Source organism: Mesoplodon bidens, assembly GCF_964165515.1.
Source record: "Mesoplodon bidens genome assembly, chromosome: 15".
Taxonomy (NCBI): domain Eukaryota; kingdom Metazoa; phylum Chordata; class Mammalia; order Artiodactyla; family Ziphiidae; genus Mesoplodon; species Mesoplodon bidens.
In genome coordinates this window covers 63,949,965-63,969,944 of record NC_138171.1, presented here as the reverse complement: position 1 = coordinate 63,969,944, position 19,980 = coordinate 63,949,965, and the positions used below count along the sequence as shown (strand labels likewise).

The 19,980-nt window shown below is 53.6% G+C and overlaps 1 protein-coding gene across 1 annotated transcript; it reads right to left on the bottom strand.

Moving 5' to 3' along the window:
* Positions 1-446: 446 nt before the first annotated feature.
* On the bottom strand, positions 447-18,430 carry NLRC3 (NLR family CARD domain containing 3; the record flags this gene model as incomplete). Its single annotated transcript, XM_081257168.1, has 17 exons — positions 18,032-18,430; positions 16,185-17,934; positions 15,045-15,131; positions 11,657-11,740; positions 11,122-11,205; positions 9,649-9,732; positions 8,223-8,306; positions 7,548-7,631; positions 6,844-6,927; positions 6,231-6,314; positions 5,520-5,603; positions 4,944-5,027; positions 2,566-2,649; positions 2,060-2,143; positions 1,334-1,417; positions 855-938; positions 447-537 (listed from the first exon to the last, which is right to left on the bottom strand). The coding sequence occupies exons 1-17, from the start codon at positions 18,207-18,209 to the stop codon at positions 447-449; spliced, it is 3,198 nt and encodes a 1,065-aa protein (XP_081113294.1). The 5' UTR covers positions 18,210-18,430.
* Positions 18,431-19,980: the final 1,550 nt, after the last annotated feature.

Here is a 19,980-nt window from a genome sequence, read left to right as displayed (position 1 = left end):
CAAATTGATTCTCTTCATGGGCTTGAAGATGGCAACTCATTTCAGAGTGAGGGGGATGATTTTAGCCAGGTCAGTGGAAAAGGGCAGTAATCATAAGAAAAAGTAGGGGCACATGAAGACCTCAGGATATAAATGGCTCCGACTGGCTTCTTACTTGCTGAGTTCTGAGGCCTGTCCCTGATCCCCTTGGAGGAAGACCCTCCTTTCCTTGTGCTGTAGCACAGTGTTCATCGCTCCCCTGCCTGGACTGACCCTGGACCAGGAGAGGTGCTTGTGTCCTCCTTTGGCAGCACCACTCCTGTCTCCTTGCAGGAGACCAGCTCTCCTGCAGGTCAGCATCATTCCCAGAACACAGGAAGGCACCCTGGAAAGTGGTCTTTTTGTTGGAAAGCTTCCAGCTGTGTCTCTGCCGTTCTTCTGCCTGGTCCACCAGGAACTTGTTTTGCTCACATTTCAACAGTGCACGAGGAGGCATTTGTCTTGATAGCCTCTGAGATCATCCTGGCACCAGATTCTCCAATGTGATTTCCCTGGAGACTAGAAGAGAAGGATTAGGACAGGGCTTGAGAAATTGACTGAAGGGCTGGAGGCCTGAAGATTCTCATTAGTAAAGCACAGATGGTCACTACATAAAATGCAGAACCCGGTGTGAAACCTTTGTGCTTCCAGGATTCCTCCCGTGGACAAGGCTCAGCATGGCTCCCTCTTATACTGAGTTCCCTTGCAGAGCTGCTAAGGGGTCTGTAAGTCATCTGGCTCCGAGACTCAGGTGGAAGGCAGGGTCTGCCCTGGGAGCAGTTCTAAGGGTGAGCAAGGATGGTAGGAACGGGCAGATGCTGCCGAGCCCCACTCACTTGATGTTCTGTAGCCCGTGGTTTCCAGACAGTGCGGTGGCAACACATATCGCCCCGTCCATTCCCAAGGAATTCTCCTGGAGACTAGGCAGAGAAGAGATGGAGACACCACAGTGAGCCATTCAGGACAGAAGAACACTCCCCAGGAAGCAGCACTGCACTATCTTGGGGGGATAGTCTGAGACTGCTTTGTCCACAGGCGCCATAGCAACCGCAAAGTGGCATTTAACCCTGAGACCTGTGTCTGCAGGCTGCCAGGTTGTCTTGTCCAGGTGCCATGGAGGACATAAGACCAAAAATTGAGAAGTGAACAAACCCATCCACCATATGGACTATAGTAATCAGAATAGTGTCAGCTATTCGTACTAGGAAGGAAGCAGCTACAGAGGAAATCAAGCACGTCTTATGCCACGGGGGAGGTTCCAGAAGAGAAGAAGTCTGCTGTTCTAAGGCGCAGGTAGGTCTATACAACCACTCACTTGAGTCTTTGGAGACTTGAGTTGACCTTCAGAGCATTCGCCAGGGCTTTGGCTCCGGCCACCCCAATGGCATTTCCTCTTAAGCTGTTGGGAAAGACGGGAACCCTAAGGCACAGTGACAGTTGAGAGGTGAACACGGTACCTCTTCAGGTGAGCATGAGTTACTTAGTAACCACGGGGGGTGGCGGTACAGTGAAGTTGCTCCTTCCTCACTCCCGGGCACAGAACGGAAATTGGCTCTGGGGAGCAGGACGCAGGGAGGGGTGAGGCCGGCCCAACCTGGTGGTTTGTTGGAACTCTTATCCTCCGTTTTCATTCCAAAGAAAGAGCTGGGCCGAGACCAGAGTGCCAACCCTGCATCCAGAGGTGCCCGTGTGCTCGGACCCACAGAACTGCAGGAGCAGGGATGACCCAGACATCCTGAGAGCCCCACAGAGATTGGGGCCCCAGGTTTGATCTTCTCACAGACTGGGTCAGTGGCCACTGGCCACCCCAGGCCTGGGGACATGTTCAGCCTGGGCAAGGCCAAGGAGAGGACCAACGAGTGACTCCCAGGAAAAGGGGTGACATGGGGTTGGGGAAGCTGGGGCCTGCCCGATGTACGTGAAGATATTTAAATGATTTGGGAGTTTCCATGTACGTTTCCCCCTTCCATATCTATTCATTTTGAGTTAACAGCTTGGTTTCTTTGGGCAAGAGGCTGTAGCCAGAGACTGGAATACTTACTCAAGAATCTCCAAGGTTCTGTTCACAGCCAGGGCCTCCCCGAGTGCCTGGGCCCCAGGGGCACCAATGGAGGCCACCTGGAGACTGTAAAAGGAGATGCAGTCAACACAGACAGGCAGCCTCTCTGGCCTTCATACCCACGCGGGTCCAACTGCATCCATACTCACCCTTCATTTCCACTACCCCTTGACTTAGGGCTGAAAGTGGTGAAATAGCACTGAAAGTTGTTGGCCCTGGTCTATCCAAAGAACGCTGCATCTCCTGTCTGCACTGATGCTAGACAGAGATCTGGATGCTATGGATATAGGAAGTAGAGGTGGTCTCCTGGAGAGTTTGGGGGGGTAATACTCCCTGCACCCCTAGTTCTTTCTAGATATCCGGTGACCCAGTTGCTAGTATTAGGAAAATCAAACCCACCTTCCTTGACTAGGAAACAAAAACGACGGTTAATGTGAAAGGATGATTAAGGGCCAGCTTCCTGGGCTGCTGTGCATGTCAAGACTTACTAGAGAGCAGTGAGGGCTGTGTTCGCCTTTAGCGCACTGGCCACTGCAGAAGCGCCTTCGTCCCCGATGGCGTTTTCCTGTAAACTGAACATAGAGCCTGAACTCTGGGTGCACGGAACAGGGGCCAACACTGTGGCAGGACATGCTGAGCATGGACCTTCTAGATTTAAATGAAACCACATACACCATAGCAGACCATCTTCCCAGGGTCACCCTGGGGATCACTGTGCCTCCTGTGTGGCCACGGCAGCCCCGTGGCCACCTAATGCATGTGCTCAGGGGTCTGGGATCTGCATGAGTCTGGACCGTCAGAGCCAAACCAGAAAAGGGACACGTGGACATAACTGTCAATAAGAGCTTGGTGTGCTTTGCAAAGCCATCCAGAAAATCAAAGCGCTCAATCCTCGGGCCGTTCTTGCTGTTCAGTGTTTTACATCTTTTTCCCCCCCTTTACTTCCATGTTGGAGGAAAGTGGCAGGCCCTGGAGCAATAAATGATTAAGAGTTTAGTTCAAGTGGATGTTGGTATGTTTGAGGGGGCAGTTTGCAGTGATAATTTTAACAGACATTTGAGTATGTTGGGTGCCAGCAAGCCCAGTTCCAGCTTCTTGGGACTCAGGTGGGGAGACCTATGAGATGAGAGTTACCAACTGCAGGGTGCTGGGAGGGCCCTGTGGAGTCTCCTTCCCCAGTGTGGTCACAGAGGCTGCCCAGCAGAAATAGGTCTAAACCAAACCTGCAGGTGAGAGATGGGGGAGGGCCTGGCACATCTAAGGAACCCAAAGAAATTGAGTTGAGTTGCTGGAGTGTGTAATGAGGCTGAGGGGGTGCAAAGGAAGCAGATCTAGGGGCATTGGAAGCCACGCTAAGGGTTGGACTTCACTCTGCAGGCACCAGGCAGCCGTTTAAACATCTTATCTAGGATGGGAACAGATTTACGTTTGGGAAAGATCTTTGGCCAGCAGTATGAGGATGGACGGATGTGGAGGCTGTGGCAGTGATGCAGGTGAGTGCTGCTGGCGGCCTGGACAGCGGCCGTGAGGGTAGAGGGTGGGTGGGTGCAACACTGGGAGAAGAATTGACAGGATTTGGAGATGGGGTGCAGGTGGGAAGTGAGAAGGTGATGTTTCTAGCTTGCACAGTTGGTTGCTGGATCCGCTCACAAGGTGAGGAACCAAGAAGCAGACTTGTGGGGGAGATAAGTCAGGTCCACCCAGTGGGAAGTGGAGTGGGCAGTGGACACGTGGGTCTGGAGCTCAGGAGAGAGGTCTGAGCTATAGATGTGGGGGTCACCAGGACTTTGAAGGGAATTGGAGCCCTGGGTGAGGAGGAGCTTCTAGAAAGAGACATCGTTCAAGGGAAGATGACCCAGGACAGAACCTTGAGGAGTACCATATTCAGAGTCAAACAGAAGGACCAGCCAGACAAGGGATATCTTGGAAGTTGAGGGAGAAGTATTCGGCATGAAAAGCAGATGAGGCTCAAAGGTTAAACACGGAGTGACCATCTGACCCAGCAGTTCTGCTCCCAGGTGTACACACAAGAGAATTAAAAGCATGTGTCCACACGGAAACTTATGCATGAATGCTCACAGCAGCAGCATTCATAATAGCCAAAAAGTGGAAACAACCCAAGTGTCCATCAGTGGGTGAGTGGATAAACATGTCTATCCATGCAGTGGAATATTATTTACTCATAAAAAGGAATGAAGTACTGATACATGCTGCAATGCAGATGAACCTTGAAAACATTATACTAGATGAAAGACGTGAGTCACGAAAGACTTCATTTACATGAAATGTCCAAAACAGGTTAATCCATAGAGACAGTAGATTAGGGAACTGGGGGACTTGGTTGGGGGTGGGGGAATGGGGAGTGACTGCTAATGAGTATGAAGTTTCTTTTGGGGTGATTGAAAGGTCCTAAAATTGATATTGCACAACTCTGTGAATATACTAGAAACCAGCAACGTGTACACCTTAAATGGGTGTATTATATCTCAACAAAGCTGTTTTGTTTTTTTTCGGTATGCGGGGCTCTCACTGTTGTGGCCCCTCCCGCTGTGGAGCACAGGCTCCGGACCCGCAGCCTCAGCGGCCATGGTTCACGGGCCCAGCCGCTCCGCAGCATGTGGGATCCTCCTGGACCCGGGCACGAACCCGTGTCCCCTGCCTGGGCAGGCAGACTCTCAACCACTGCGCCACCAGGAAAGCCCTCAACAAAGCTGTTTTTTTTTTAAATAGCAGATGAGATCGAAACCTGCCCGCTGGCCTTAGAGCAGAGGAGGCTGTGTGCTGAGGGTGTGAGCCCTGCACCTGGTGGGCACCGAGGTTGCAGATTTCCCTGCCCCCTCTCCCCCCCTGCAGAGGCCCTACTTACTCAAGGCTGGTCAGGCTCGTGTTGAGCTGTAGTGCTTGTCCCAGGGCCCTGGCGGCGCCGGCCTGGATAAAGTTCCACTGCAGGCTGGGCAGACACACACACATGACTGCGTGGCCCAGGGCAGAGCCCAGGAGGTCCTAGGGGCTCCAGAAAGAAGGGGCTTCTCCTGGGAGAGTGACCACAGGGAATGGGGTCCTGACCAAGGTGGGCAGAATGCCTGCAGCCCCCCTCAGGCTAGTCCCAAGGGGCCTACGTGCACTCTGGTTAGTGGAGGGCACAGGGACAGGCTCAAATAGACTCCAGGTGGCCCTGCATGAAGCATGTGACAGAAGCACAGCGTGGGCACACACCTCCCACCATTGGCCTCTCTCCGTGGATCGGCCCCAGGGAGCAGAGCAGGGGGCAGGGCACAGCCTAGAGGCCCTGAGGCCATGTTGCTGGCCGGCGTGGGGGGGGGCGTGGCGGGGCAGGGCCCTAAGCCGGACTTGGCCTTCTGCCTCCCCTGGTTTGAGTGTGGTCCTGCAGCTCTGGGAGTGGACAAATGGACAGGGCAGGGAGGGTGTGTCGAAGACTCACTGAAGGGATGTGAGGGCGCGGTTTTCTCTCACTGCCGCGGCGATGGCCTGGGCGCCCTGGTCGTGGAGCAGGTTGGCTGTCAGGCTGGGAGGAGGCGAACAGGGGCAAGTGAGCGGAAGCTGGCAGTGCAGCCCCCATTCTTGCTCACTGGGGGATCCAGACCTCTGCCGTGTTGTCCCTGACCCCCCACCCTAGGACTTCATCGCATCTCCTGGGATTGCCTGGCTCACGCTCTTGGGGTACTTGAATGTGCCAGGTGCTGTGCCCAGCACGTGTCCTGGACCATTGAACTGCATCCTGGCAACCCCACGGGGGGTGGGGGGCAGGGGGCAGGCTTTGCTCAGTGAGCTTCCATGACAGGTCACCTGCCAGGAGGTGGCGGAGCCGCCCGGGGACTCACTCATTCCTGATCCCTGTGCTGGGAGCCCCTCCCACTTGCTCATATATTGTTGCCAGGGAGTGGGGGTCGGGGGGTCAGGGCAGGGAGAGTGATACCACTCACTTCATCCTCCTGTAATTTATGGCATAGAGAGGGGGACTTGTGTCAGGGTTGCCACCGGGCAGCAGGTCTCCCAGTCCCCCCACCAACCAGGTCCTTCTCACACAATGGCGGGGGTGCCGAGGGTCTGCTGTCAACTCCCAGCTCTGGGTGAGTGAGGCCCTGGGCGGCATAAAGAGCCTTGGGAAGCACACCCTGCCCCCCTCACGTACTCCAGGCTCTTCAGGGTGCTGTTGGTGCGGAGAGCGCGAGCCAGATCCTGGGCTCCCTCCGGGCTGATGGAGTTTTCTCGCAGGCTGAGGAAAGAGAGGACCCTGAACTGCTGACTGACAGGGGAGGCCTGCCAGGCGCTCAGGCTGTGAGAAGCTGAGAGCCCCAGGTGGGACCTGGGCCAAGGTGGGAAGAGCCTGCTCTAGGAAGTCCCCCTCCGACGGCTCACCAGCCAGCTGTCCCCACACACCCCCAGGACTGTCAGCAGTAGGACAGACAGTCCAGGAGGAAGAGGATAAGATGACGGGACCTCAGAGGTGTGAAGGGAGGGGCAGGCCAGCATGCTTGGGGGCCTACAGGCTTGCCCGTAGGAAGGGAGCTGCAGATACGGCCAGCTGCGGGCCAGAGCTGCCCCTGCCTCCCCAGTGAGCAGAGGGAGCGCAGGATGCCAGGCTCCAGAGCCAAGCTGCCCAACCATAGATATTCCCCGTCACAGGCCCCTGGGGGTGGGGGGGTGGGCTTCTCAGCACCAGCCTTTCCTTCCACGTCCCAAAGTCCCTTCAGACCCCCTGGCCAAAGGGACGCCCTCAGATGGAGAGGGAGGCAGGGACTTACTTGAGGCTGAGGAGCGTCTGGTTGGTGCAGAGGGCTTCCATCAGCGCTGCCACTCCCAGGTCACTGATGGAATTGCTTTGCAGGCTGCAGACAGAGGACAGGGCACACTTTGGCGTGGCTGTCTCAGGACGCGGAGGGAGTCCAGCCTGGGGCTGCAGGCACTGAGTTCAGCAGGGAGTTGGGGGGACCCTGTGCTGCCCCCACGGCCCTTCTCATCCCGTTCCCCACATTCCGGCTCCTGCTAGGTCAGGGCAGGTGGGTCTAGCACAACCAGTGCCGAAGTTTACACACTGCCTTGATTTGAGTGGCTCTACACGGCCTCGGGGGGGGGGGGGGCATGTGTCTGCAGCCCCCAGAGAAAGTGGTGAAGCTGAGTGTCCCCATTATGGGGACAGCACTGAGCTCCCCACTCCCCACCAAGGCCCTTGGAGCCAGCCCCCTCTGCAGCCACCTGTGCCAGCTTCTAAAGTGCACTCAGTGCTCGTCACTGAAAATTCCAGAACCAGCGCCGACCCTGACTGTCCACTGGAGTGGGCTGGAGGGAGAGACACTAAGATCACAGTATGCCCGGGGTCGGTGGTTGGTTGGGTTCTGACAGGGAAGTGGTCCTGACTGACAGCCCTCCTCCAGGACCCACCCACCTGCTGGATGGGGAACCCAGGTGGGGAGTCACCCTCTGCCCACAGCCACCCCTGGAGACTCACTCCAGGCTCTTCAGGCCCTGGTTCACCTTCAGGGCCTCCGCCAGGGCCTTGGCACCTCCATCGCCAATGCTGTTACTGGAGAACCTGCAAGAGATGGGACATGGGTGGAGCAGCCTGGTAGGGCGAAGCTGGGGGATCAGAGTCCAGGAAGCCCTCCAGGGAAGGGCTGTCTCTGTTGTCTCAAGGGTGCCCGGGGCACAGTTTCTTCTGCCTGAGGCTGGCTGGTGGGTAGCCTCCGTAAGAGATCAAGGTAGCAAAGTCTTTCTTGACTCCTTGACAGGGTTGGCAGGGCCAACTCTTTAGTGAGGGGTATTTGTGATACTTTATGTGAAGGTGGCTGGGATGGTGTTTTCTTCTACCAGCTGGGAAGGCAGTAAATGTGAGTCTGAGACAGTTGGGGCTCACTCATTCCTGGGAATCTGGATCTCCATTCTCCTGCTCCAGGGCTTTGGAGTCCAAAGCCAGCTATCTTGTGCCCACACATTCATTCATCCATCCACTCACCCACTCACTCACTCATCCATTCATCCATCCATGCACTCACCCACCCACTCATCTACCCACTCATCCATCCATCCACCCATCCATCCAACCCCTTGTTCACAAATATTTGTGATGGGCTGGGCATTGTGCCAGGCATGGAGGATACCAGTTTGGCCCCTCTGCATTTCTCACATGAGCTCCTTCAGACTCCTGTTCTGCTTCAGGGCATCTGCCATCTGCTGGGTTCCCACTGGCCCGATGCTGTTCTTCTGCAGGCTGTAGGAGAGGGATCCTTCAGCAAAGCTGGTCACAGCCATTCCCAGGCCAAGGACAGTCTGGTTCAAGGTGAGAGGTCAGAGACTACTCAAGTGCCGTCTCTGTTTATCGCAGCATGGGGGGGAGGGGTCTCCAGGAAAGGTCTGTGGTTTGTTGCCAAAGTGTTGCTAACAGACTGATGTGAAGAGTTAAGAGGCAAGGACCGTTGGGCCTTCCCTTCAGGGGCCAGAAAGCGGTGACCAGCGGACACTGTTAATATCCAGCAACCTTCAAACTGAGATTTCCACGTAGAAGTCCCAGTGGCCCCTCACCTGACCAGCCTTCTCAACACTCAGCAGTCTGCCTCCATTCAGACCAGCCAGCAGCCTGCCCTGCAACCCTACAGTCCTCCCAAGGGCAGACCCTCGCTTAGGCACCTTGTCTTCAAAAGCTTCTTCCTCTTATACTAAATGTGGAGGAGGGAGATGTTACAGGAGAACTCCTGTGCTCATCCTAGAAGGACAGGCAGGGCAGGACCTCTTCTGTGTGAGGCTAAATACACTCTAAACAAAGTGGAATTTTCCCTGGTTACAAAGGGAAAAAAAACCCTCCCCTCCCCTCCCTTAGAGTATTTCCTTGAGAAAACTTGGGATTGTAAATCCTTTCCCTGTCCCTTTGAGAGTATGTAAATCTTTTTAAGACCTAGAAGTAAACCTCTTGGCAAGTTTATAGCCTAGGAATATCTTTTGTAAGGGCCTTGGAGCCATCTCTTTGAACTGTGCACATCAAGTAAGAGAGCACCTGCTCCAAGCTGTAAGTACCTGCTGGTCATAAAGATGTGAGAAGTTTTCATTTTCCTTGGGATAAAGGCAGGTAGCAAACACAGATGGCTACCCCCAAATAACAGGCAAATTTAGTATAGGTTAAGTGTGACAAATGGTTCTGTCCAGTCCTCTTATTTGAGGGCAAGTTGTGGTTTTTCTTGAAAACACTTATGTAATGGGTTGTATCTGCTCGACTGTAGGAAAGGGTGAGATTCTTTTCTGTCTTTGCCATCCCATTGGTGGATTGCCTTTGATGCTCATTGCAGGCTAGCTGAATGCTTATTCCAGTAATTAAGCTGTTTCGTACTTTTCTACATTTGTGAAGAGGATTTTCTGGGTTGGCAGGAGGCTTTATTTTTAATTATTTCCCCCACACCTGTTCTCTGGAAAAGCAGTGGACTTCAGGTTTTCCAGGGGCCATCCAGATGGATCAGAAAGCCTTAGGGCTTTGTCCCATCCATCCCTCCATGCAGAAAACAGGCCCTTGAAGGAGAAGAGAGAAGAGAAAACGTTCTCTGCCCTCCAGCATGCCCACTCACTGCAGCACGGAGAGGGTCCGGTTGGCAGCCAAGGCCTCAGCCATGGACCTGGCACCATCATCCCTGATCCTGTTGCTCTGGAGGCTGTGGAAGCAAAGAGGTGCATCACTGACGGAGCATAGGAGGGTGCCTGGCATGCCTTCACCTCCACTACCCAGGAAGTGGGAAAACAAGTGGCCCTTCCCACTGCTGCTTTGGCCTTAGGTTTTCCTCTGGGTCTCTAAGCACTTGCCTGCTGACTGGGGACAATGTGCCCATGGTATCTGGATCACAATGACAAGGTCATTGATAGTCCCAATTACAGCTAAAAGCCACAGCACCCAGGTGTTTGTGAGGATGTGGAGAAATTGGAACCCTCATCTGCTGCTGGTGGGAATGTCAAATGGTATGGCCTTTGAGGAAAGCAGTCCGACAGTTATTCAAAAGGTTAAACATAGGGATACCATGTGACCCAGCAAATTCCACTCCTACCTATATCTACCCAAAAGGATTGAAAAAAAGTCCTCAAATACTTGTACAGAGATGTGTACAGCACAATAGCCACTAGGTGGAAACAACCCAAGTGTCCATCAGCTGATGAATGGATAAACAAATTGTGGTCTGTCCATGTAATGGAATATTATTCAGCCATGAAATGGAATGAAATACTGGCACATGCTACAACGTGGATGAACCTTGAAAACATTATTCTAAGTGAAAGAAGATAGACTCAAAAAGTCTTATTGTTTGATTCCATTTATATGAAATATCCAGAATAGGTAAACATACAGGCAGAAAGCAGATTGGTGGTTGCCAGGGGCTGGGGGGAGGAGAGGGGAGAATGGGAAGTGATTGCTAATGGGTATAGTGTCTCCCTTTAGGGTGATGCAAATATTTTGGAACTAGATAGAGGTGTTGGTTGCACAACTGTGAATATACTAAATGCCATTGAATTGTACACTTTAAAATGGTGAATTTTATGTGAATTTCGCCTCAATAAAAATAAATACATAAATGAACAAGACAAAACAAAATGACAGGACACACTCCGCTAAGGATGGATACAACCACTGGCCCCTAAAAGGAGCCCAGCAAACCACACCACACCATAGGAACCATCTGGAAGATGTAATTTCAGTGTCTTGGAAAACACCACAGGGGATCATTCTGATGCCATGGCCTTGGGGATTTCCTACTCAATGGAGGACAAGAACTTTTCCTCATAGATTATTTTGTCCTTCAAACCTCCATGTACCTCCACCCCTCTTCTCCTCCATCCCCTGTTCAGGCCATAAACACAGGCACAATGACTAGGGAAGAGCTGAACTTAGAAACTTGCTTAGGATACAAGATCCCCTGGCATCCACTGGGTGGGAGCTAGTATCTCATGGTCGCCATTTTGAATTACCTCCCACTCCATGGGTGGCACCTGATGAGAGGGTTCTCTGGGACACCTCCTGGGGGCGGAGAGACAGGGAGCGGGTGACAACGTACCTCAGAGAGGCCAGAGTGCGGTTGATCTTCAGAGCATCTGCCAGTGCCTTGGCACCTTGAGGTCCAATGGAGTTACTGCGGAGGCTGGCAGAGGAAGAGAGAGGAAGAACCATTCTCTTTTAGCCAATTCCCAGAGAGGGAAGGAGGAACAGAAGTTACATAGACCTTTAAATCCATGCTCCTCGAAAGTAATGCATCAGGGTTTAGGATTTCACGTTCGGTAGAACTGGGGCAGAGATCCTTATTTAGGCGATCGAGGAAGGAGTTCCCCAAGATGGCCCCATGTGATGGGGAGAAGAAAGCAGGATCTGTTGGACTAGTGGGCTTGGGCCAAGTGTGAAGAGGAGATGGTAACACCAGGTTCAAGGCCAAAATTCTGGCACTTCACTGGGTGAGTCCCAGCAGCTGAGCAGGAGTCAAGACTTTTGCTTGCTCAGCTGTCCTTCCAACCCATCCTGGGAAGAGTGTGGTCTAGGGGACTTCACAAGATGGCTCACACTCTCTCCCTGTCCCAGGGGTGAAGGGTCCTACTTACTCCAGAGTGGTCAGACTTCTGTTGACGAGGAGGGATCTGGCCAGAGCTTTTGCCCCTTTGTTACTGATCTGGTTCTCAGCCAAGCTGCCCAAAGAGAGGGAGAGGAGTAGTTAATGAAGATCTGTAAATCTTGCCACCTATCCTGCAACACGAGGCCTGGGATCCAAACCTGTCATCCACCATAGCATCATCAGGGCCTGGACTCAGGTGGAGATCGGGTAAGCCAGGCCCAGGAAAGCCTCTGAGATGGGCAAGGTAGGGCCAGAGTGGGCGGACAGACCCTCACACCAGCAGAGGGTCCCAGTGGGAAGTATGACCAGAATTCAGCACAACAGCTTCTACCCCAACAGCGCAGCAGAGGGTACGGGCAATTACTGAAGACTACCATGGGATTCCCAGCCAGGGGTGTGCTGGAAAACCAGCTGTCAGGAAAAAACAAAATACAAAAATCATGATTTGTTGGGTTGGCTAATTTCCATGGTGTAAATACTCCCATCATGGCCAATTTCAAGCACTCTCAGCTTGTAAAAATTCTGAAAATGTAACAATCAGCTCTCATGAACTGGTGGCTGAAGTCGGTTCCAGCACACCCCTGACCCCAGCCCTTTCTCTAATCCAAGAAAGGAAAATGGTAGAGTTATTATAAAATTAACTTTGAAGTAACAAAATGTACGTCTGTATCTGCCTTGAAAGGGCATTCCAGGGAATTCCCCGGTTGTCCAGTGGTTAAGATTCTGTGTTTTCATTGCCGAGGGCATGGGTTTGATCCCTGGTCAAGGAACTAAGATCCCACAAGACACGTGATGTGGCCGAAAAAAGGCATTCCAGGAACACGCTGGGGATCCACTTAATGTTGCTTCATACACCCAGTTTCAGAAATGATATCTGTTGAGGTTCTTTACAGTTTCTTAGACATTTTAAAATGTGAGGCAGCCCCATGGGATACAATTGGAATTCCCCAGTGCTTTTCAAGCTATGTTTCAATGGACCCTAAGTTTCTTCAGAAAAGCTTCAGGAGGCTGAGGGGAAACCAAGTGCCTAGGCTCTGCCTCCCACTTCTTTCAATCCCAGCAGCCCCCCTTTTGTCTGCCTGTCTAACTGGGATTCTGCCTCATATGCCACTTTTTTAAAATTAATTAATTAATTTATATTTGGTGGCGTTGGGTCTTCGTTGCTGCGCATGGGCTTTCTCTAGTTGAAGCAAGTGGGGGCTACTCTTCGTTGCAGTGCATGGGCTTCTCACAGCAGTGGCTTCTCGTTGCGGAGCACGGGCTCTAGGCACGCAGGCTTCAGTAGTTGTGGCACGTAGGCTCAGTAGTTGTGGCTTGTGGGCCCTAGAGCGCAGGCCCAGTAGTTGTGGTGCCCGGGCTTAGCTGCTCCGCGGCCTGTGGGATCTTCCAAGACCAGGGCTCGAACCCGTGTCCCCTGCATTGGCAGGTGGATTCTTAACCACTGTGCCACCAGGGAAGTCCCTCATATGCCACTTTAAAAAAGCGTTCTATCGCTTAAAAAACGTTTGAAGACTGTTCATCCAGACTACCACCTTCTATATAACTGTTCTCAGCTTCTAGAGAGCCTCTGTCCCCATCCCCTACCCCCAGGACTTTTGTAACATTTTATAAACAATATTTCATGAAGGATGCCTTGGACGTTTCGAACAGGGCTGTGGCACTGAGGACCGACTATAGAGAGGTGAAGGGGAGAGAGTGTGGCCAGAGAAGGAGTTTTTGGCTTTGTTCAGAAAAATCTCTGAGTACCATCTAGATTCCTTTAAGCAAAACACGGAAAGTTGGCTATTTTGCTGAAGGTTCCCATGAAGGAAACTATATGCATAATGAGAAATTGTCATTATTTTGTTTCTTTCAAAGAGATTGCATTTAAATTTCTGGCTAACAAGAGGATCCTGCTAGTTAACAGCTGGCTCTTACACGGTGCTTCCTCTGTGGCTGTCCTGTCCTGAGCACTTTCCGTGAATTAACTCATGTAGCCTCGTGGCAACCCTAAGAGGCAGTGTGCAGTAAAGGATTAACCTTGGCCCCGGTGACCTCTAAGCCCTTGGAATGTCCTGCCTGGTAGGAATGTCTCTGTTTACCTGGGGGCCTTGGGCCTTGATGGATAGTCTATCTCACAATGGGATTTATGGTCATGCAGTGTCAGCTTGACCTCTGGAGGGGCTGGAGACTAAGGTCAGCATGCAGTGGGCAGGTGTGTCTTCACGACCAACCCCCAGTAACAACCCTGGACACCAAGGCTTGGGTGAGCTTCCCTGGTTGGAATGCTCCGTGTGTGTTGTCACACATGGTCTCTGGGAGTAGGAAGCGCTCTCTGTTCAGCTCCGCTGGGAGAGGGCGGCTGGAAGCTTGGCCTGGTCTCTGGGACCCTGCCCCAAGGGCTGTTCCCTTTGCAGATTTTAATGTGTATCCTTTCAGTGTAATGAACCGTAATTGTGGGTATAGTTGGTTTTCTAAGTTCTGTGAGTTTACTGAACCTGAGAGTGGTCATGGGGACCCCTGAACCCATACCGTTTACCCTTCTTAGGCACAGAGGTGTCTGTCCAAGGTCACATGGGGCTCACCACTACTCTAACCACTATCCTCAAAGACTTACTTTTGCTCCGGACTCATTGTATATTCTTGTCTCCTCAGATAAAGATTATTTGAAAAGCTGGAGGCTTGTGTGAGGATGAAAAATTACTCTCTGGGTCCTGTTCTCTAAACTCACCTCCCTAGTTCTCCTAAAGCCACCCTCAGGTCATCACATCGATTCAACTACAAATCAGGGTGTTAACTCACACTTGGATGTTATTGGGTTGGCCAAAAAGTTTGTTCGGGTTTTTCATAAGATGATGTAGAAAAACTCAAACGAACTTTTTGGCCAACCCGATGCAGGAGTGATTTCATTAGCACATAGATCAGTTCTGCAATCAGCATATGAACTCTCATCTAATTATGTCATTAAAGATGCAATGTTTAAATTTAAAATTGTTTTAATTAATATTAATTTTTTTTAATTTAAAAATTTGTGTGTTATTTAAAGATGCAATCCTGTGCTCAAAATACCATTTGAGGGCAAACTTTGTGAGGCATTTAGAGTAAATCAGGCTTGGCGGTATGTCCGCACAGACAGCATCTGGAGAAATGGTTCTGTATCCACGATAGTATCTGACCCATATCGTATCCTTTCCCTCTTCCTACAGATGAGGTACCTGAGCCTCTGGAACTTTCTGGAATGAGCAGAAACAAGCAGTCTGCATCCTGAGCCACACGCCTCAAAGACACTTCACTTTGAAAGCACCCCTGGCCATTTGAGCAGAGAGGAGGATGTGAAAAGAGCCCTGGACACCGAGGCAGGTGGGCAGCCTGAGCAGGGTCTCCTGGGTCGGCATTACCTGATCCTCTGAATGCGACAGTCCTTCCCGCTCAGCACACTGCCCAGCAGTTCCATCATGGGGTCCTGGAACTGGTTGGTGTCCAGCCTGGTCAGGAGGAACAGCAATAATGAATAGTCCCACCGCCCATGGGCAGGTGGGATGAGGCCCCTGGCAGAGGGCTGGCATCAAGGCAGCGGAGGGGGCGCTACACAGACACCCAGGCTGAGATCCTTTCCCTCCCCCTCCTCTCCATCCCAGTGCAGCCCCCACTGTGAGGCTCAGAGATCCGTGCCAGCACACCCACATGCTCAGAGTTTTCCTACAAGAGTGACTTGGGAGGCTCAGTGGTATAAACCCTGGGCTTCCTACCCACAAGGATGTCTTCCCAGCAGCCCCGCAGTCTGTGTGTGTGTGCAGGACACCAGTTGCTAGCTCTCCTCCTTCTGAGGATGTAGAAGCTACTCTGAGGTCCTGAATGACCCTTGTCCTAAGCCTTCCCCTCCCCCCCACCAAGGTCCAGAGAGTGGACAGAGGGTGATGGGCTGAGAGTGGAGTGAATGGGTGTGGGCTGTCAGCACTGGGATGGTTTACAGGGTGTTGAATTGTGGTTGAATTGTGTCCCCCTATAAGATATGTTGGTGTCATAACCCCCCCAGTGCCTCAAGAATGTGACCTTATTTGGAAATAGGGTCATTGCAGGGTAATGAGTTAAGATGAGGTGGAGTGGGGTGGCCTGTAACCCAGTGTGACTGGTGTCCTCACAAGAGAGGAGAGCTCTACATGAAGACAGACACGGAGAAGGTGGCTGTGTGACCTCTCAGGGCAGAGACTGTGGTGATGCATCTACAAGCCAAGTATTGCCAGCAAACACTGAAGGCTGGAGAGGCCAGGAATGATCCAAGGATCCTCCCCTACAGGTTTCAGAGGGAGCACAGCCCTGTTGACACCTTACAGCCCTGCTGACACCTTGATCTTAGACTCTAGCCTCCAGAACTGGGAGAGAATAACATGTCATTTTAAGCCACCCAGGCTGTGGTCCTTTGTTAACAGCAGCCCTAGGACATGGGCACAGAGGGGCCTGGTGGAGGGGAGGAGCCCTCCAGGTCCCCGCTCTCTCCTCTGCCCACATACCCCACACAGCCCCACCCTGGCGCCCACCTCAGACTCCGGCAGTACAGCAGCTGGGGCAGCAGGCTCTGGAGGACCCCCTGGCTGAGGTACAGGGGCAGGTTGGCCTCCTGGGTGCAGACATCGGACACCTGCAGGAGGTAGGCCAGGGCAGCGCGGTGTTGGGGGCTGGTCAGCCCGGCCAGGCCCCCGCTTGCCATGGCCTCCTCCACGCTGTGGGCCAGCTCTGTGTGCTGCAGCTCGCACAGGCAGTGCAGGACGTTGATGGCCCGGGCGCAGACCACCATGTTGGGGCGCAGGCAGCCCTTCAGGAACTCGGCCACCTGGGCCCGGTAGCCCTGGTGCTCGCCCTGGGTCAGCAGGGAGCCAGCCAGCAGTGCGTTGACCCTCGGAGACAAGAGGCCTGAGAGGAAACGCAGGAAGACGTCGAGCCGCCCATCCTCGGCCTGCATGGCCCTCTGGGCCGCACTCCTGAAGTGCGTGAGGAAGCCAAGCCGGGGCCAGGACATGCCACCCTCGGTGAAGAGGTCGAAGATGGCCCTCTTGGACGCGCTGTAGTAGTAGGCAGCTGCCACAAACTCCTGCAGGGACAGGTGGGTGAAGTAGTAGGCTGCCGAGGAGGCCAGGGTCTCCTCCCGCTGCAGGAAGCAGCTGCACAGGGCAGTCTGCAGCAGAGCAAGGTCCACGCCGAACACCTTGAGGTCTGGCTCGTAGAACACGTACTTCTTCCTGACCAGCCCGTGGAAGGCCAGCCGGCCCAGTGTCCCCACCATCTTGCGGCAGCTGTGGGCCAGCTGCTCAATGCGTGGGCTTGCCTTGCCCTTCTCCTGCCCCTCCCTGCTGAGGGCCATTCTGAAGTACCATGAGTAGAGTTCACACAGGGTTCTCGGAGGCCACAGCTCTGCGTCCTGTGGCCCTGGCCTGTTGCAGTACAGGTGGCCCAGCACCGACCCCACCAGCTGGCAGAAGGCTGGGACAGCGCACATCAGATACAGGGGCCTGTCAGCCTGCATCTGGCTCAGGACCCAGCCCGAGAGGACCTGGTCCTCAGGGAACATCTGCCCCAGACACATCTTTATCTCCTCCTCGTTGAAGCCCTGGATCTCAGTCATCCGGTCTACCAGGCCCCCAGGGATCTGGCCAGCTGCGCTGGGGCGGGAGGTGACCCAGACAGAAACACCTGGGAAGAGGTTGCCCCGGATGATGTTGGTGATCAGATGGTCCACTTGAATCTCCTTCCTGGGGTCTCTGCAGGCCACGGTGTTAGAGAAGTCGAGGGGCATCTTACACTCATCCAGGCCGTCCAGGACGAGGAGGACTTTGGTTAGGGCTGCTGACGCCAGGCCAGTCTCCCCCGTGTGTGGGAAGACAGAGCGGACAAGTCTGTCTGCAGACAGCTTCTCATGGGTGTTGAGATCACGGAAGGTCAAAGGCAGCACCAGCGAGAAGTCCTTGCCCATCTGCCCCTGGGCCCAGAGGTGGACAAAGTTCCTCACCAGGGTGGTCTTGCCCACGCCAGCCACCCCAATGGTGATGGAGATGCGGGGCGGGATGGACACCCGCGACAGAGGCAGGAAGAGCCTGTCCAGGGCGATGGTCCTGTCGGAGCACCAGCCCCCACGCGTGGCCTCCACCTGCGTGAAGTCGTGTTCCCTCAGCTGCAGGTCCATCAGGCCCTCCACCAGCAGGAGGCTGGTCAACCTGGGGGAGGGGCTTCCCAGCTCAGGGCTGCCTCCCATCCTGTTCAGAAGGGCCTCTCGATGCCTCTGTATCCTCAAGTCTGCTGGACAAAAGCCAGAGGCGAGGGATTGGGGGTGCGGTGGGGGAGGGGAAGAGGGAGGGGAAGAGGGCCCAGGGATCCCTGTCTGTCTGCTTACCATTGCCATGGGGCCTCAGCGGGGACTCTGGCGTCCTGTCAGGGGGCTGCGGGGCCTGGGAGCCCTGACTGCCCTTCCCGGCCAGCAGGTCCACTAGGGCTTTTACCTGCTCGGCTGGGGAGGCAGCACCATGGCCCTGGCCAGCATCCCTGCCCGTGTGCACCTCCTGCTTCCTCATGGAGTCTGGGATTGCTGCCAGGAGCTGTGGAGAGAGGGCCTGAATCTGCTTTCTTCTGTCTCCCCATCAGTGGCCTGGGGACAGGTTAAGCAAGCCTCAAGGGATGGGCAGGATGGGGACCCACCCTTTCTCCTGCCCTGAACTACGGGTGGCTCTTGATCTGGCCTCCGGGACAGGGTTGGAAGGGCTGTTTGTTCCTGGATGGTGACAGTAGTCCCTGCTGTCAGGAGCATTGCTCAGGTGCAGGGGCCCCGGGCTCGAATCTGAGCTCTGTGTCACTTACTGGCTCTGCGACACTGGACAGGCCACCTGAGTGCTCTGTGCCGTGGTATCCTCATTTGTAACCTGGAAATGGGGATGAGATTGTGAACAGTTCCACTCACGAGAGGGGAAGGATGAAAGAGACCAATCTGGAAAAGCTGCCTGTGGTATGGTATGGTTCCAGTCCTATGGCCTCCTGGAGAAGGCAAAGCTATGGAGACAGTAAAAGGATCAGTGTTCGGCAGGGGTTTGGGGTGAGGAGGGAGGATGAATTGGCAGAGCACAGAGGATTTTTAGGGCACTGAAACTACTCTGTATGATACTGCAGTGGAAGATTCATGTCATTGTACATTTGTCCAAACCCATAGAATGTATGGCACCACGAGTGACACTAATGTCAGCTCTGGACTCTGGGTGATAGTGACGTGTCAGTGTAAGTCAACCGATTGTAACCAATGTGCCCCTCTGGTCGGGGAAGGGTGCGTGTAGGTGTGCTGGGGGTAGAGGGAAATCTCTGTATTTCCCACTTGATTTTTCTGTGAACCTAAAACTCTAAAAACTAACGTCTATTAACTTAAGAAGAAAGAAAAGAAAGAAAGGAGCCAAAAGGGAAGAGAGAGCTGGTTCAGCGACTCAGCTACTTTTCTTTTGTGTTCCTGGGGCCTCTGGGAAGCGCAGAGGCTCCTGACCCGCAGGCAGCACTGTTTTCTGCTGGGAACAGTGATGCCGAGGCGCTGAGAGACAGAGCCCCACCTGCTCACGTTCTTTTCCCTCCCCGGGGACTGGAGTGGATCCTGTTGCCAAGGCTGGCTGCCCCCGTGTGTCCTTCCGTTAGCTAAGGTGGACACTCGAGGACCCTGAGCCCACCCCCAGCCGCTCCTCACCTGCAGCAGGCAGGATGTCCAGCCCTCGGCAGCCCCTCCAGCAGGGCCCCAGGAACTCAGCGGGCGGGGGTTGGCCATCCTTTGTCCACGGGTCTAGGAGAAAACAGGACGTGGGGCTCGGCAGAGGTCATGCCTGCTGCTTCAAATGGCAGCAGCTCATTGAAACAGGTCGACCCGCACCCTCCAGCCCTATAGCCCTCTGGGTCGCAATGTGATTCATTTACGAGGGGGCCACTGACTACAGCCCCCAGGATCCAACACACTCGCTGACCTTGGATTTGAATTGGGCTTCCCAGGCATTTTAACTTGAGATGAACCTTTCTACCTGGAAAATGCTAAAAGAAGCTTGGCAACAAGTAAAATAGCATTTTCTAACCATTCAGTTCACGGTGATATTGAAGAGTTAGTGCAATGTATTTGAGGTAGGTGGTGCCCAACCGAGCTGACTCAACTATTCTGGGAACTTCAGAAATAGGCCAGGGTGAGGCCATGCTCCTTACACTTTTTCAGGACCCTTCTGGCTGTTTTATTTTTCTAAATGTCAAAACCAAGGGGGAAAAAAACTGGATGGGGTGTTGGTTTAAGTCATGTTAATGTGCACGGATTAATGGAGGTATTATTGAGGT